Source organism: Ambystoma mexicanum, chromosome 10 (assembly GCF_040938575.1).
Source record: "Ambystoma mexicanum isolate Mex_15411 chromosome 10, UKY_AmexF1_1, whole genome shotgun sequence".
In the NCBI taxonomy this organism is placed as follows: domain Eukaryota; kingdom Metazoa; phylum Chordata; class Amphibia; order Caudata; family Ambystomatidae; genus Ambystoma; species Ambystoma mexicanum.
The window spans coordinates 649,405,351-649,423,370 of record NC_090932.1 but is presented as its reverse complement, the minus strand read 5'-3'; the positions used below and the strand labels follow the sequence as shown (position 1 = coordinate 649,423,370).

The 18,020-nt window shown below is 50.4% G+C and overlaps 1 protein-coding gene across 1 annotated transcript in view; it reads right to left on the bottom strand.

Moving 5' to 3' along the window:
• The window catches only part of ANKMY1 (ankyrin repeat and MYND domain containing 1), a 674,408-nt gene extending 666,049 nt beyond the window's left edge, over window positions 1–8,359 (bottom strand). Inside the window, exon 1 of the mRNA XM_069618246.1 lies at window positions 8,136–8,359. Coding sequence (XP_069474347.1) covers window positions 8,136–8,156 — 21 coding nt within the window. The 5' untranslated portion in view covers window positions 8,157–8,359. The remainder of the gene's footprint in view (window positions 1–8,135) is intronic.
• Window positions 8,360–18,020: the final 9,661 nt, after the last annotated feature.

The window sequence follows — 18,020 nt, the reverse complement described above, 5'->3', positions numbered from 1 at the left end:
GTCTCCAGATGTCAGCCAGGCCGAATTCCTTTATTAAGCTTTCCAAGGATCGTTTACATCTATTTGGAGTTCTAGTACAATCCCCATTTGATCGGTCCAATGCAGAGTCCATCACCAGATTAAAATCTCCTCCAATTATAATTGAGTCCACGTTGAAACTTTGAATCAACTGAGCCACCTCATGAAAGAACAAAGGATCATCCAAATTCGGTGCATATATGTTACACAGGAGAATGTTAACATCTTGAATTTTGACCAGAACACAAATAATCCTTCCCTCTTTGTCTCCTTTGCTTGCAATGACTGACAAAGGCAGGTTCTTTTTGACAAGAATTGAAACACCTCCCCTGCTGGATGAGTGAGTAGAAAAGTAGGTATCCCCCACCCAGCCCCTCCTTAATTTTTCAGCCTCAGGATCTTCCAAATGCGTCTCTTGGAGGAAGGCAACATCGCATGAGTTCGAACGTAGATGAGACAATATTTTGGTCCTTTTCCCCACATTATTAAGTCCGTTGACATTCCATGAGATGACATTCAGATGGCTCACCGTGTTCGTGGTCATGGCACAGTTCTCACTTTGGTTCAATATACAACGTATGTAATCACAGTGAAAGAATAGGACAGGAAGAAAGAACAGAAGAAACAAAGGATAGAAGATAGAGCATATACCCCAACAGGGCATTAAACAACTAAAAAAAAAAAGATAATCAGCGACAATAACAGCAACAGTTACACGTAGATGGCTCACTGCAGAGATGATGCAGCGGCAAAGCAACAAGCAGGCAGAACCTCACTAAAAACACTAAACTTTCAAGAAGACACCAGACGCAATCTCCCACCCCCACCCTAAATTACTTCCAAAGCATACCTTTAAACAGAACTCTACAAAACCCAAACATAACAAGGCCAAATATTCACCTACACAAACGAAATCTGGAGCAATAAATCAGGACAGGAATACCACCAGAATCCCCTTCCAGATCCATAATCAAAGTTCCAGGAGAGAAAAACCAGACACCAGCAACTGCCCCCCAAACGTTAGGTGCAGGTATCCACTGACCCCTATTACAGCATCTCAAACACGTATATGTGAGCAGTCACTCTGCAACAAGGGTCACAACATTTCTTCACACTGCCAATGGCTAATTCTAACGGAAACTAAAAGAAGAAAAAAAAAAAAATCTTAGGAGCCAGTCCACGCTCCATCAACGGCAGAATGAAAGCCCGCCACCAACGAACATTACAGCATGAAACCCCCAGAACTATCCAAAAGAACCCTCATCCACACAGTTCTAGGTAACTTTCATCATCATACACTCCACCTACACAATGGGCCATGGTACATTGAAAACACGTCTTCTCTCTTGCGTGCATTCCTGAAGGAAAAACATGAGGTGAAATTATATATATATATATATATATGTATATATATATATATATATATATATAAACAATCCGTGGACAAACTTGGAAGCCCCCCCCCCATTGGTAAAACAATGCACATAACTACACCTGTGCCATAAGAATAGTATTGTAATTGTTCCATGTAGCAAGGTGGTCTACAATAAATCATATTTTCCCTTCACATCATGAAACCGATTCGTGCATTCATGCACTGGCGTAACAGGGGCCCCATGTCCTCGGAGGGGGTCCCAGTAAAAAAAAAAAAAAAAAAAAAAAAAAAAACGTTTCTTTTGAAATTCACTCTGCATTCATAAAGAACATTTCTGTAACTGAAATCATTTCTTTATGAAGGCAGAGTGACTACAAAAAGAAACTCTTTTTGAAGTCCGAGAGCCCGCTTACCTCATGACATGGAAGACCCTAGGCTGGAGGCCTCCATGTCATGGGGTTAGGGGGAGCCCTATGCCTTCAAAAAGAAATAGTTTGTTTTTGAAGTCACTCAGCCATCATAAAGAAATTATTTTGGTTATGGTTCGGTCCTCATTCTGACCATGCCGGTCCGGAAACAACGGTGCTGGTAAGCTTACAGGCACTGTTGTTTCCGGACCGGCATATTACAGGTCTGCCTGCTGGGGCTGGCGTGCCCGACAAGTCTGACCCTGCCAGGCACAGCAGCCACGGTAGGCAGACCTATCACAGAAGCACCGGTACCGTTAAAAATGGTGCAGGTGCTTCCGTGTCCCCATTCCCGTGGAGTCTGGGGATTAACGAAATTACCGGCACCTGATTTCCCAGCCGCCGGACTTGAAATAGCACGGTGGCACCGGGAAGTCAGGCGCTAGTAATTTTTTACGGGTCCGGCGGCAACCCGCCGGTAGCACCAGCACGGTTACCGCTGGACCTGTAATGAGCCCCAATTTCTTTTTGAAGTAATAGGGCTCCCCTCAACTCCATGACGTGTGCGTGTGTGAGTCTATGGTGAAAGGGCGCACACTCAAATGTATAGCTGGCTGCCTGTGTGTGTATGGTGAAAGGGTGCACACTTAAATGTATGGGTGGCTGTGTGGGTGTGCCTGCATGGTGAAAGGGTGCACACTTAAATGTATGGATGACTGGGTGTGTATATGGTGAATGGTGTGTGTGCTTGTGTACAGGGGCACAACAAGACCTTCATTTCGTGGGGCTAACCCTTCAAATGTTGGGAGAGACGCTAACTTCACATGCGGTGGGGAGGGGGAAACGTATTCGTGTGGGCGCATCCAAATTATTTACGCATTTTAATGAGACTATTCTAGTGCAGATTCAATGTTACAAGCAGTTAACTCTCTCCTATAAGTCTCCTGTTCCCTCTCTACCCTTCCAATCACTCCCCTGGCATGCAAGTACTAAACCCACATCACGATTTCAATTGCTTAAACAATGTGGCATTTGAAGGCAGGTACTAACAGTGAAATGATTTACCTTGATAATTGATGGGTTCTTGTTAACAGCAAGAACCAGGTGCCGTTTAACATCTGTGTCCTGTTGGGACCGGCAACTGCTCTAAAGGTTAGCCAGGTTGAGTCAATATAGCCCAAAATGTCAGGGGGTAGTGCTGAAGCCCAGTCAACTCAATGGTGTTGCACTACTACTTGTGTTTAATGCCTTGCTTACTCCTAACCCTATTCTTCCTCGTCCCAGTACTTATGTATGAGGCAGTCCGTGTGTGTGAGGCACTCTGCCTCATACACAAGTACTGGGAAGAGGTAGAGGTACATGGAGGTAATGCCCCATTTAGCTACCTGTAATCTTCATCACTCCTAGTCCCACTGTTCCTGATACCAGTACTTACCTATGAGACAAGGAGCCTCACACGTAAGCTCTGGGACAAGGAAGAGGGACACAGAGGTAATTCTGGGCCAAGGAACTGATTGTGGAGGTTGGGGTAGAGGGTGGGAGGGAGAGGGAGAGGGGATGTGTGGGGGGGGCGGGATTGTGTGATAAATCATCATGGTTGTCCATGTCCAGGCTAAGCAGGCATGATATGTGGTATTAGTGGCTAGAGAGGCATTTTGATGCAGCCAGTCTAGTCATTCCTCAGTTTGGTATGACTTTATTTTAACTGGACATTTCTGATAAAGCAGTCCTGCTAACTTTAATTACCTGGCTAGATTGGCATTTGGGTGCGGCCAGTCTAGCCACTTCTTACTGCGGCATTGTATATTTTTCTGGGCATCTGTGATAAAATGATATGATGTGATTCAAGTCATTTATAACGCGCCTGTACACAAGTGTACACAAGGGAGGGATGATAGAGGGAGGACAAGACAAACGATCTCACTAGGCCTTGTGTCATTGCGAGAACGAGAAGTGCAAGGGAAAAGGGAGGGGGGGGGAAGTGCAAGTGAGAGGGGAGGGGAAAACAGGGCAGCAATGCTCTGAGTAAGTGCAGCCAGGGCAGAGCAGCTATTGGTTGGGCAAGAAGAACAAGGGACTACAGGGTTACAGTTACAGCCCCTAAGTGCATGGTAGGCCCGGAGGCAGTGCAAGGGTGACCAATCAAGAAAGAGCCTGGACTCAGACTCTGAGGGTAGCCAAGCAGCCAGTGGGTACAGCAGACAGGTAGGTCAGCAGGGGGGGAGAGAGAGAGAAAGCAGCGGAGAAGAGGAACGTTTTGAGCTACTTCCGAAACTTCAGGTGGTCCGGCTCAAGTTTGAGAGGGGCAGGGAGGACATTCCAGAGGGAGGCACCAGCAGAGGAGAGAGGTCTACCCCCACTCTCTGCCTGGAGAAATGTCTAAGCCTTAGATAGTTGGAGGTAGCTGAGCGAAGGGCTAGAGAAAGAAGGAATTTTGGAAGAGAGCATTGGATTTAGTGTGGGTACTGGCCCCAGAAAGCCTTGTGGCAATGCAAAGGTTCTTGAACTTGATCCTTGCAGCCAGTGGAGAGATTTCAGGGCTGGAGAAATACAATCCTAGGGCTTGAGGCCAAGGCTAGGTCTTGCAGTCCTGTTCTGGATTATTTGCAGATGACGGAGACTAGAGGAAGACAGATTGAGAAAGTGGCTGTTGCAGTAGTCCAGCCTAGAGACAGTGAGCTTCTGGTGGAGAGTGAGAAAGGGAAGAGTCCCTTTAAGGAGGAGCAGCTGGTAGTGGGACTTCTTGGTGATGTCCGAGATGTGAGGAGAGAAAGAGAGTGTGGTGTTGAAGATGGCACCAAGGTTTTTTGCCTCGCAGGAAGGCAAAGGAAGAGGGCCCATGGTGGTCTGCTATAGTGAGAGAGGAAACGCAGAGGCAAGGGTCCCAATGAGAAGGATCTCTGTCTTACTGTCATTAAGGCAGAGATCGTTGGAGGCGCACCAATCCTGAATCGTGGATAGACAGTCAGGAATGAGCAAGAGAGGAGAGGAGCCTAAAGGAAAGCCGAGTCATCCGCATAACACTGAAAATTAGAGGAGAAGGTAGAGATCAGGGAGGCTAAAGTGGCCAAGTAGAGGTTGAAAAACCAGCATGAGAAGATAGAGCCTTGGGGAATGCCACAGGTAGAGAGAGGTGGCAGAGAGAATGGGACCATGATGGACCTGGGAGCGGAGTGGCGGTCCAAGTGGAAGTACGTCAGTCACTCTAGGGTCTGAACCGTGATGCCCAGGTTCTCACAGAGTCGATTGATCAGGATGGCGACGTTGACCCTGTCGAAAGCAGAGGAAAGATGAAGGATGAGAACAGAAGGAATGCTGGAATCAAGGTTAGAGAGCAGCATGGGTTTTAAGGAGAGCAGTTTCCATGCCTCTGGCAGCTCTGAAGCCAGACTGATGGTCATGGAAACAACCAACAGATTCAGTGTGGAGAGTAAGCTGGGAGATGGCAAGCTTTTCCAAGAGTTTGCTCAGGAAAGGGGTGATGCAGATTGAGCGATAGTTTTCCGGGCAGGTAGGATCAGCAGACGGCTTCTTGAGGAGTGGGTGCACAAGGGAGTGCTTAAAGGGAGAGGGGAACATTGCAGTGGCGAAAGAGTGATTACAGAAATCGGCCAAGGCTAGAGCGAGGGTGTCAATATGGGCTTTGGCTCTGGAGGATCAGCGGAGCACCTGTTTGGACGACACTTTCATAGATCGGACTTGTCTAGAAACCTTGTCAGGTGTTGTCAGAGAGAAAGAGGAAAAAGGAGGAGGAGAGGTAGAGATGGCCAAAAGGGGCCGAGAGAGGAAAAGGACATAGAGGACAGGATGTCCTGAGATTTAACAGAGAAACTAGAGGCCAGAGCTGTACAGAGGGCCTGGGAGGGAACAGGAGAGGTATAGACCACAACAGGATTGACCAGTTCCTTGCAGATTTTAAAGAGTTTGGCCGTGTTGTTCGAGGCCGCGGAGACACATGCTTTAATGTGTGCTCTCTTCTTGATGAGTGTTATTGCTTTGACTGGTATTTTGCTGCAACCAGTCTAGGTATGTCTAAATGTGGCCTGGCATGCTTTACTATAATGTTATTACGTGTTTACACTGGTCTACATTCTGTAGCCAGTTGGGCATGTTTTCATTGTGGCATGGCATTCTTAATAGCAAAGCATTAATGTTCCTGTGCACTGTTGGTGACTTGCATGTATTGGATTGTGTTACCCTACAAAACAATTGCAAACACTCTGGCTTTATAGCCAATGTATCTAAGACAGTGTGCTGTATATTGCATTAAAACACATATTTATATCTTTTTCCTAGTGCAGTGTGTGGCATACCCCTTCAGCAGCACGTTCATGCGTATTGCGCAAGCGTGACAATCTAGGCCGGCCCAGAGTGTGGTGCAACCCGTGATTTGTTGCCGAGTTGGGGGCCCCCACAGCATGGCTCGCAGGGGGGCCCCCCACATTTTGTGTTACGCCACTGCATTCATGTTATCAGTAGACTTAACATTCAAGACGATACCCTCAGTGTAATCCTAGCACTGAATGACCAAAAGCAACACAACTGTCCACCTCGGCCTTGAGGTTTTCTGATGGGGATAAAAGGAAGCACACTTGGCTTCCTCTCTGAAAGCAGAAGAAGACAAAGGAGGGAATCGCTGAGGCAGTTGCACGGACACAAGTACCGTTAGGAAGATCAGATTGTAGGCAATTTACAGGAATATAACTTCAGTAGGAGCATAGTTGCGGATCAACAAACAAATTAATCAAGATTGGTTCTACCTTTCCCTTCATAAAAGTTACCCATTTGTAGCACTTTTCCACAACCTTGTAATTGTACCTATAACAGTCTCTTCTAATTGTATCCCATATTATTGTAATTGATTAATGTACCTCCTTGTTGTACAGCAGTCTGTCGCTTCTCTGCTAGGTTTGAGTTTTTTGATCAAATCTGCCACCTATGCCATCTGGAAATCTTCATTCAGGTTGCAGGATTTCCAGATGGTTACGGATATAACTCCTATGATCACTCACCATTGACTATGGTGGATAGGGTTGATGGAAGTTTACTGCAAAACATCTGGCGAGGTAAAAAATGTGAAACCCTGATCACCCACATTCAAACACAAACGGATTCCAATGTATGGGAAAAGGGTTCAAATGTGGTGGCTGGTTCACCGTTTTTTAAACCCATGTTTCACTGCAGTTAGTAGTGTTTTCCTGCTCAGCATGGCTCAGTCATATGTGGAACCAGTGGTTTAAGTGGGCCGGGACCAGCCGGGGCCCCCCGGCCCCACAACATTGGCCGGACATATTATTCCGCCACGAGGGATGAGCGATGTGCCCGCCATTTTCGAGTAAGGCAAGCTGACCGAAGTGCCAGCCAGCCACAGCTGTGGCTGGCTAGCACTTCTGTCAGTGTAACTTCCTCCTGTGAACCCTCGCGTGAGGGGTCACAGGAGGAAGTCACTGTCCTTTTGTTTGCCCCTTCCCAGGTCACTGAGGCGTCTTTGACCCGCAGTGAACCTGGGCACTCTATGCCATATTTCGATGTTTATAAAAGATGGTTTGAAAAGTACACAATTCAAGCCACCTTTTATAAAGCTTTGCTGACGGACAAAGACGCCTTGGTCGTCAAAGCTTTATAAAAGATGGATCATGAAATAAAGTACACAGACATATTTCTATGTTTAAACAAGATGGCTTGAAAAGTACGCAAACCATAAGGTATGCACAGAAATATATAAATGTAGAAATATATAAATGTTATATATTTATGTGCGTACCTTACTATGGTTTGTGTACTTTTCAAGGCATCTTTCATAAATATAGAAATTTGTAACATATTTCTATGTTTATAAAATATGGCTTGCATACTACACAAACCATAGTAAGGTATGCATACACATATATAAATGTTTACATGCATTTATATATTTGTTTGCATACCTTACTATGGTTTGTGTAATTACTTGTTTAGGCCACGTCCATCCCGCAAGCCACACCCCGAAATTAACCCACCCCCATCGATTTCTTAACCCACTTAATGCCCTTTGTGGAATGAATTAGCTCCGGTCATGTGGTTACACAATTACACAACCTCAGCATTGGAGCACCTTGGCATGGCGGTGTAGAGTTGGATGTTTTTGAAGGTTTGAAAGCATGCTCCTTGCTGGGAGATTTGTCGGTGTTTTCATCGACATATATGATATGAAAGTTCATTTATATAGTGCCTATACACAATGTGTTTCAAAGCGCTTCAATGAACTATGTCTGCATAACATAACATGGAACTTAAGTAGCTGAGAAGCACGGTCATCGAATATCATCGATACATACAGAGCGTCAAACACTGACCTGTAACTTTTCAACTCGCATCTGTGCTAGTGTTCACCACTCAAAACACGCTGGTACAATCCAGAGAAGACTTCACGAACAAAAAGGTTTAAATCCTAGAGCCCGCCATAAACTGCAAATCCATCTTCTGGACATCCCTCGATTAGAGGAATGTAGAAAACCATCAGAAAGTCTACGAATGCAATGAATGTGCTCATGCAATCACATCCGGTGGGTTAGTTCAAAGCGTCTGCGTTTCCATGGATACGGATATCCGACACTGGGCTCTGTGACATGATTGGGTAGTGTCTAGTTCCCAGCCGAGAAACGGACCATAGCAACGGCCCGCCTACTTTTTTTCACGTGACTTCCGACGTCATCATTTTGATTTTCGGGTGCGGGAAGGTTCTGGCTGCTTGTGTATGTTGCCATGTCCGCTTATAATAAGCGACTTTGGGATTGTTTTTCACCAAAAGTCCAGTGGGCGGGAGCTGCTGGGAGGAATGCTCCTGTACTTTTATTTGTGTACCGTCACCATTCCTATACTTCTGTTTTAAAAGAAACCGCTCCGGAACGGTAAATCTTTGTAAAATAAAAGTATAGAATAACGAGAAGTCAGTTGCAGGCTGCAGCAATAACTGGATCACACGCTGTGCTAGCCTTGGCACACGCCTGTGCATTGTGCAGTAGCTGATGTTCCGTAATTGCACGTGCCCTCACAGTGCTCAAGCGTGGACGGCCTAAACACCCTGTGTGTTGGGGGCAACTCCGGGTCACCGGGCAGCCCCATACTCAGGTCGGGTGGCACCCGACAGGACACACACTGGGGCGGCGATCACGTTGCGGACCCAGGGGTGGGGGTCTCCCCACCCGCTCCAGACCACCGGAGATCCACATGTGGCCGGGGGCACCCGGCTCACCGCGGCCCCAGCTCTGGGGGCACCCAGGCCGGGGTCGCCACCCCAGCCCGCCTCACATGGCTGGGTGGAACACACAAGGACGGCGTTGCCCGGCAGAGGCACCGTCCGGACGCCCGGCAGGGGCACCGTCCTCAAGCTGGGCCCAGCGCCTGCAGCGCAGCACCAGCATGGTGCACCAAGAACGTCGCTGGAGCCTCGATGGGAGTGACTGGCGAGCCGGAAGCGGCTCGCTGATTTTATTGAGCCACGTGACCCCTTACAACATCCTGGGAGCTACCATGCTCCCAGGAGGGGTTGACATGCAACACCACTCCATTTTTTAATAACAACAAAAACAAAATGTGTAGCACTGCATACTACTACTCCTAGGACCACTCTACTAATACACCCTTTATTAACCTGGGTGAGTGGTTCTAACTTATCACACAAAACACCAGTGCTAGCCACTGGCACCACACGCATCATTGTGCATGCGCAGGTATGCCCAACATCACATTGCCCAGATACTGGGCTACTTAAGACAAGGCCATGTCTGCAGGCTCCCGGTCTTCACAGGGATGACGGACAAACAGGCCACTTTACGCACCTCCCCCTTCACATGGGGGCTGCTGGCATTATGTTTGGCCATTCATATCTCCTGCAGCTCTTATTAGCGGGGTGCTGTGGATCACCCTTCCGGCGGGTGCCTGGACTCATCGTCGTATCCTGACCGAATGCCGGGCTGGTGGCTGGATGGCAGGCCAGTGCCCTTAAGTTGCTGTTCATCCCAGCCCAGGGCGCACAAGCACTCATGAGAGCTGCAACCCTCCTCCATGCCCGCTGCCCTCATTTCCCATGCTGCTGCAAGGGCCCGTTGAATGTTGGCCGGCATCACAGTTTTTATTTTTCATTCACCGCCGAGGGCCCAGTTGAAAATTAGGCCCGCCCGCGGTGTGGGCAGATCTCCCTCCTCACACAGCATCTGCCGCTCTTTTCCTCTGGAGGCATGCACCTCCCCTCCACCACCGCGGGCGACAACCTGCTCTTCCATGTCTCAGTGGGGGAGGGGCAGCCAGCCACGAGGCCGGCACAGCTCCAGTGCGAAATATTTTCTTTTTCCGCGCGGGCCCAGTTGTTGTTGGGCCCGCCTCCCATGAGGCTGCGTAAGCTGTTTGGCGGCCCCACCGTGTTTGGGTCATTCTCCACTTGGCCACACCTCCAGGCCAGCCCGGGCACCACGGCTCCAGCACAGCGCGTGTGGGTGAGGGGCAGGCAGCTCACCTCCTCATTTCGTTTTGTTGCGGCTGAGGCCACAGAGCATTCCCCCTCCCCACGGATGCCACCTTTACACTGACGCTGGAGCCTCGATGGAAGTGACTGGCGAGCAGGAAGCAGCTTGCTGCTTTTATTGTGACCCCTTACAACATCCTGGGAGCTACCATGTTCCCAGGAGGGGTTGACATGCAACACTGTGTTAGTGTTACCCTGCTTCCTCCCTTCATCTCTCAAGTGTGGCTTGCTTGATTGACTTTTTCTCCAGTGAGGCACCCCTACTAAAAGAAAAGTAAATCATTTACTCCATTCTGTGAACACCTCTTCTGACTCAATATTGTCCTACCTTTTCTTCTTTCATGGCACTTGGGTGGGTGAAAACACCCGATTTTGCATTTGGCGGGTGAAAGCCCACATCGATTCCTATGGACGTGAAGGGAGGTTGGCGGGTGAGAGAGCTGCCTAAGTGGCTAGTGATACCCGCCAAAAGCGTGTGAGTTGAGAGGTATGCTCTCCTTATAGGGGAGACCTCGGTAAACTCCTTCAGCCTCACTCCTCTCAGTAGTCCCATCCCTACATGTCGCCTGTTATCCCACCCCATCTACTCTCCCCCACTGCTTCAAAGTGCCATTATCCTTACAGCGAAACTCACAATCCCCTTTTGCACTGCTGCTTGTTGGGGGTCCCTCTGTGACCCGTTCGGCGTCCCTGTGAGCCCCCAACCCCACAGACGTAGACACACACATGTCCGTTCAGTTCCGGCTCCACGGTTGCTCTGACGCGGCCGGGAACACCCCCTTTATAATGCACGCAGCGGCATGCAACGTCACCCCGCCGCGTCTGCGTCCCTTAAGGGGGCAGCACCACACTCCTCCTTTAACATGAGGACAAACAACAATACTTTAATGGTCTCCAACAACAATATTAACACCAAACAAATATTACTACAAAACACCCCACACACCCCTTTATTCACAACCATTTTGGATCCCCATAACTAACACAGGAAGCCCACGGCCAATCATGACACCTGCCCCAGCACGTAATCGCTGAGGTAAGCGAGTTTCCCTTGCCCAGCCAACTGGGGGTACCTCCCGCTTACCTCCAGCATGGGTAGTCTATCTGGTGGCACTCCCCGGGCTGGGGATGCGGGCATGGAGGAGTAGCCTCCACCCTCATCGGGTACTTCCACTCGGTCCGGTTCGAGGGGAGGCTCAGTCCTGGGGTCCCCTAGCTTCTTGAAGAAGCTCACGTTCCTGGTGACCGCCGACCTCCCGTCCGAGGCCGTTACCATGGACCCCTTGACGGCCACCACATCGAGTTGTTCAGGTTCATAGGGGAGCAAGAGCTTTCCATGGGGATGCCTGTTCCTGATGAGCACCTCGTCTCCCGGCTCCAGTCGTTGCGGGCGGAGTCCTCTACTTGCGTTCTCTTGTTCCGTCCGCATCCGGCAATCCAGCTCCACCTGCTGGTCATCGATCACTCCGGACTCTTTCTCCCCCACCTCGGGCAGCAACCCACAGGGGCACCGCTTGAACAGGGCCTCGGCTGGTGCCACTCCTGTAGAGGCATGGGGGATGGTGCGATAGACTCGCAAGAACTGCTACAGGGCCCTCAGCAGGCACTGGCCCTGCGCAATCCGGAAAGTGTTATTCAACATCCTCTTCAGCCTCTCCGCTTCACCATTGGCTCACGGCCAGATCGGGGTGATCTTCCGATGTTGCACCCCATACCCCTCCATCAGCTCTGAGAACCGCTCGCTTTGAAACAGCGCTTCGTTGTCTGACCACAGCGTGTGGGGAAGTCTGTGGGAGGCAAACACCTCAATAGCCACCACCACATGCTCAAAGGCCACTGAGTCCACGAATTCGACCTCCGGATAGCGGGAGTATTCGTCCACGATCACCAGAAAGTGCGTGCCCAGTGTGGTGGATCCAAAGTCTACATGCACCACCTCCCATGGCTGCGTCCCCCGTAGCATTGCTTCAATCGCCAACTCTCTGCAGCGGGGACGCCGCCTGGCACCAGACACAGGCCGCAACAAAGTCGTCGACCCTCCGTTCCAACTCAGGGAACCACACCTCGAGGCTTAGCCTGGCCTTCGTCTTGGCAGCGCCTTGGTGTCCGTGGTGGGCCAAGGTGATCACGTCCTTGACCTTTGACTGTGGGACGACTATCCGGTCACCCCTCAAGAGGAGGCCGGACGCCGAGAATGATAGCTCCTCCTTCACTTTCCACAGTTGTTCGAGTCCCACCTTGGCTTCTTGTGTGCGCCCGGCCAGGGATTCCAGCACGGTCTTCCACGAGCCCTGTTGCATGACATGTTTCAGTATTTGGAAGCACTCATCCTGCGCTGCCGCCTCCAGGTCTTTAAGGGGCATGGTATTGGGGGTTGCCGCTTCCACTACCATGTGGACGTGATCATCTGCTTCCTCAGCGCACGTGTCCTGCTCCTCTCGGCCGTCCACACCGGGGTGTCTGGACAAATAGTCCTCCGCGTTATTCGCCCCAGGTCTGTACACCAAGGTGACACCATACTCGTGGAGGGCGAGCATCCATCATTCTATCCTGGCCGGTGGTTTGGACTAGGACCCCGCCAGTATGGGCAGCAGGGGTTTATGGTCCGTTACGACCGTCACCTGGCGGCCCAGGATGTAGAGACGGAAGTGCCTGCAGCCCCACAGCACTGCCAGGGGCTCCCGTTCAATCTGTGAGTATCACTGCTCGGTGTCGGACAGCGCCTTCCTGGAGTAGGCCACAGGGCGAACACCACCGCCCTGACCAATCTGTGTCAACACGGCCCCTACACCAAACGGGCTAGCATCCACGATGATTTCTGACGGAAGGGTAGGGTCAAAAAACGCCATGGTGTCTTCAGCCGTGAGGGCGCTCTTAATGTCTTTGAACGCTGCCTGTTCGAGAGGGCCCCAGTGCCAGGTCGTTTCCTTCTTCGTGAGGGCCCTCAGGGGCTCAGATCTGGACGCCAGGTTTTGAATGAATCTCCTACAGTACGTTATCATACAGAGGAAACTCCTCACATCAGACACCGACTCTGGTGGTTGGGCCTTCTTAATGTCCTGTACTTTCTGCGGATCAGGCGACACACCTCCCTCCTTGAACACAAATCCAAAGAATTCGATGGTCGGCCGTAGAAACTCACACTTCTCCCTGTGGCGCGTGCGGCCCAAAGATTGCAGTCTCTCGAAGGTCCTGACCAGCTTACGCAAATGGTCTACCTCAGTCTTGGTAAACACTAGGATGTCATCACTAATGTTTAGGACGCCATCCAGGTCAGCGAGGGCACCGCTGATGATGTTTTGAAACACCTCTGCTGCTGATGACACGCCAAAACTGAGTCTCTTGTATCGATAAAGTCCACGATGGGTGGTGAACGTGGTTATATATCTTGACTCAGGGTGTAGGATGACCTGGTGATAGCCTCAGGGGCTCAGATCTGGACGCCAGGTTTTGAATGAATCTCCTACAGTACGTTACCATACAGAGGAAACTCCTCACATCAGACACCGACTCTGGCGTTTGGGCCTTCTTAATGTCCTGCACTTTCTTCGGATCAGGTGACACACCTCCCTCCTTGAACACAAATCCAAAGAATTCGATGGTCGGCCGTAGAAACTCACACTTCTCCCTGTGGCGCGTGCGGCCCAAAGATTGCAGTCTCTCGAAGGTCCTGGCCAGCTTACGCAAATGGTCTACCTCAGTCTTGGTAAACACTAGGATGTCATCACTAATGTTAAGGACGCCATCCAGGTCAGCGAGGGCACCTCTGATGATGTTTTGAAACACCTCTGCTGCTGATGACACGCCAAAATGGAGTCTCTTGTATCAATAAAGTCCACGATGGGTGGTGAACGTGGTTATATATCTTGACTCCGGGTGTAGGATGACCTAGTGATAGCCGGCCCAGAGGTCCAACTTCAAAAAGAAGCAAGCACCTTGTACCTCCGCAATGATGTCGTCAATAGTTGGAGTCAGGTGTCTCTCCATTTTGATGGCCTTATTGGGTAGCCTCATGTCAACGCATATGCGGACAGAGTCCGGTTGTTTGGGCTTCCTTGCAACCACAATTGGCGACACCCACGGTGTCGGACGTTCCACCTTCTCAATGATATCTAAGTTCACAAGATTGTCCAGTTCCTTATCCACTTGCTTCCACCGGTGGAACGGCACCCTCCAATGTTTCAGGGCTATTGGCTGCACAGACTCATCAATATACAGCCTCACCGAGCCACCGGCCATTTGGCCAATTCCGTGGAACAAAGACGAGTACTTGTCCAACAGATCATGAATATCCTCAAGATATACCGAGTAGGCAAAACTGACAATGCCTAAGGCCTCCGCCGCAGCACAATTTAGGAGGGTGTTTGTGCTCACTGGTGTGACATAGAAGCGGGCCGTGATCTGCGAGCCATCATGCTCCACCTTGGCCACAAAAGCACCGTCCAAAGGAATGGGTTCTGACCCTCTGAAAGCAAAGATGCGGGCCTTCGGACTGACCAGCCTGGGAGGTGTGTCTATCGCGTCATAGTGTCCAAGGGCCATCACATTGACTGAGGCCCCCGTGTCCACAAGCACCGGGATTGGTGACTTGTTCACTTCCACCACATACCTCGGTTGGCGTCTTTTCTTTGACTTGAGGGCCCCCACGCTAGATACGAAAAAGATGTTCTCTTCCTCTTCTTCCGCAGGGGCACCCTCCTCGCCCTGGTCGACCTGGGCCACGTTCGGGGGGGCGATTTTGACATAGGAACCCCAACTGAACCGGGCCTCTGGGCCCCATCACTGGCAGGGCCGCCTTGCACACCCGGGAGTAGTGATCGGCGAGGCCACACCTTCTACAGGTTCTGCCCGCCGCAGGGCATTCAGCAGGGTGGGGTAAGTCATATCCACACTTCTGGCATGACACACCAGCTCTCCCGCCCCTCTCACTGGGGCCAGTTCCTGTTCTTCTGATGCCTCTGCCACCCCCCCACATGGCACATACCTCCTCCGTCTTCACCGGGCGCAATCCAGCTTCTATTCTCGACGCCCGGGCCTCTGACACTTCATGACACCGCCCCAGCTCCAGGATGCGGGCCAGTGTTGTGCCTGGTTCCCTCAGCACCTGCCGTCTTAGTTTGCTCAACGAGCAGGCCTGAATGAGCATAGTCCTGATCATGTCCTCTGAATCACCCCAGGCACATGCCAACAGCAGCCTTCTGAGGCGGCCATAGAAGGTGTCCAGCGTCTCGCCCTCCTTCTGCCGTGCTGACAGCATCACAAACCTCTCATAATCCGCATTGGCGAGAGGCAGGAAATGATCTTGAAGAGCAGTCTTTGTTGCTGCATAGGAGGCATTTGCTTGGTTGGAGGGACTCGAAGATTTCTTGCACCACAGGTCCAGCCGCATACAGCAGTGCTTGCTGTCATCATCCGCTTCCATAGTGGCCCTGAAATACATGTCCAAACGGTCCACCCACCTCTTCCACCTGGGCCCCAGGCTGGATGGCGGGCCTGAGACATCAAACTCCGGAATGGGCTGTAGCGCCGCAGGGGTCCGCATTTGCGCCATGACTGGAGGGGGCTGCTGCACAACCGGTTGTGCCACAGGTGGAGCTTGAGGTTGTTGCTGGGCCTGGGACTGCTCCACAGGCTGGGGCTGAGCTTGAAACTGTGTCTTGGCTTGAGGCTGCTGCAGGTCCACTGCCTGCCCACCGTCCTGATCATCAAGCACATTCATGGGTTAGAGTGCACACCCCAGAGTGAACTGGGGGCCGCAACTCACCCCACCAACACAGTCCAGTTCCCACCAGGGGACCTGCCTGACACCAGTCCAGACACACAGGAAACACAAAGTCCAGACCTGATGATGATGATGCTGATGATGGGTGGCAGAACTCCAGACCAACAGTGTGCCTCATACACATGCACAGCAGCTGGGTATGATGATGAAGCAGACAATGATCATGAGGGTCCTCAGCTATGATGTGCTGTGTCCCAGCATGGATGTCCCAAAAATTGAGCCAGGGAGGCATAAGGGCTAAGCAGGCCTTTGCATCTTTCCCCCTTTCCTCGCCTTCACTCGATGTATTTTGCCCAAAAATCAAAAAAATCAAAATTTGGGCATCTGTGGGCAGGTATAGCTGCCTGCTACCAGTATTTCCAAAAATTAGGCATAGATGCCACTCACGGACCCTACCGGAGCTCTGTGAGCATCCCCTGCCGTGAATCCAAAATGGCCATCTGCCGCGTGGTGTCTGCACGGCCTACGGCATGAAACGAATCTTCAAAGTAATCTGCTTTGGGAAAAAAATTGCAGGATTTTCACCGCCGGGCCCAGGCAACGCACACACCTCGTCGCCACTGTTGGGGGTCCCTCTGTGACCCGTTCGGCATCCCCGTGAGCCCCCAACCCCACAGACATAGACATACACGTGTCCGTTCAGTTCAGGCTCCCCGGTCGCTCTGACGCGGCCGGGGATCCTCCTTTATTTATAATGTCACGCCGCCGCGTGCGTCCCTTAAGGGGGCAGCACCACAATGCTTCCCACTTCTCTTACCCGCTCACCCGCAGCTTGTTCTGCATCTGGTGCCCCCATGACCTTCACACCAACGTCATCTCCCAGCCCCTGAATGCTGACACTACAGATGCTATGCACTGAAGCTTCGCACAATCTGGTTACGCTGTGTCTTCGAGCTGGCGATGCTTTTGATTCTGTTTTTTTTTAGGGAAATATTCCAAGAAAGAAACTTTTCGACTATGCTTTCCACAACATTGGTGTCCAGAAAATGCTTGTTTTTACACGTAACTGTGTGACGGAATATTTTTGTGTGTGGGTGTACTTAACTTGTTTTTCTCAAACTTACACTGCTGCTCACTGTACTGTATCAGTTCTGTGTGTGAGGGGAGATTGCTTTGCTTTTGCACCTGTGTTTTTTCTCACGTGTTTCTGGAATGTGGATGTCCAGTTGTTCCAGTTTCACATATTTGATGTAGGGTCTGGGTGCAGTTCATGCTAATGACTAGCTTAAAACATTTAAGGATTTGTGTAAAATCTGGTAAGAAGATGTATGGCTGCTGGACACTCTGCATGGTCGCACTTGCTTACTTACAGAATTTTTCTTAAGGGGGACACTGCTGGGTACTGGGGGGAGATCAGTGTGTATGTTATGGAGCAGCAGTGTGCATCATACATGCCAAGGTGTGCTCAGGCTCCAAACATTGACCTCTTTTCTAAGACAACAAACAAGTGCAACAGCAATTAAATAACAGTACTGTACTATTAAAATGATAGCACTCCTGTTAAAAGGTGCTGCTCCTGTCCCAATAACACACAGCAGTGATGCTGTGAGGTGCTGGCGCTGTCTCTTCAAAGTGCATGTTTTGCTAAATAGTGATTTTAACTTCGGATGCTTCCCACCCGGGGGTGAATCTGGTTAACTCACAATACACATAACGCATTTTCATTCCCACCACCAAGGATTTGACTAAATAAAATTGGCTTTGTTCCAGACTCACTGCAGCTTTGAAGTGCACCACATTTTTTTGCAGTGTAGTTTTTTTCCAGGTCCACACAGGGCTGGACTGGGAACTAAAAGAGGCCCTGGAAATAATTACTGTGGACCAAAAGAGGCCCTGGAAATAAAATTCAAAGTGGCCCTGTATGACACCTTTTCAGCAAACCCAATGCTTTTCCTATGAGAAAATTTGGAAATACCATAGAAAAGAGGCCCAGGG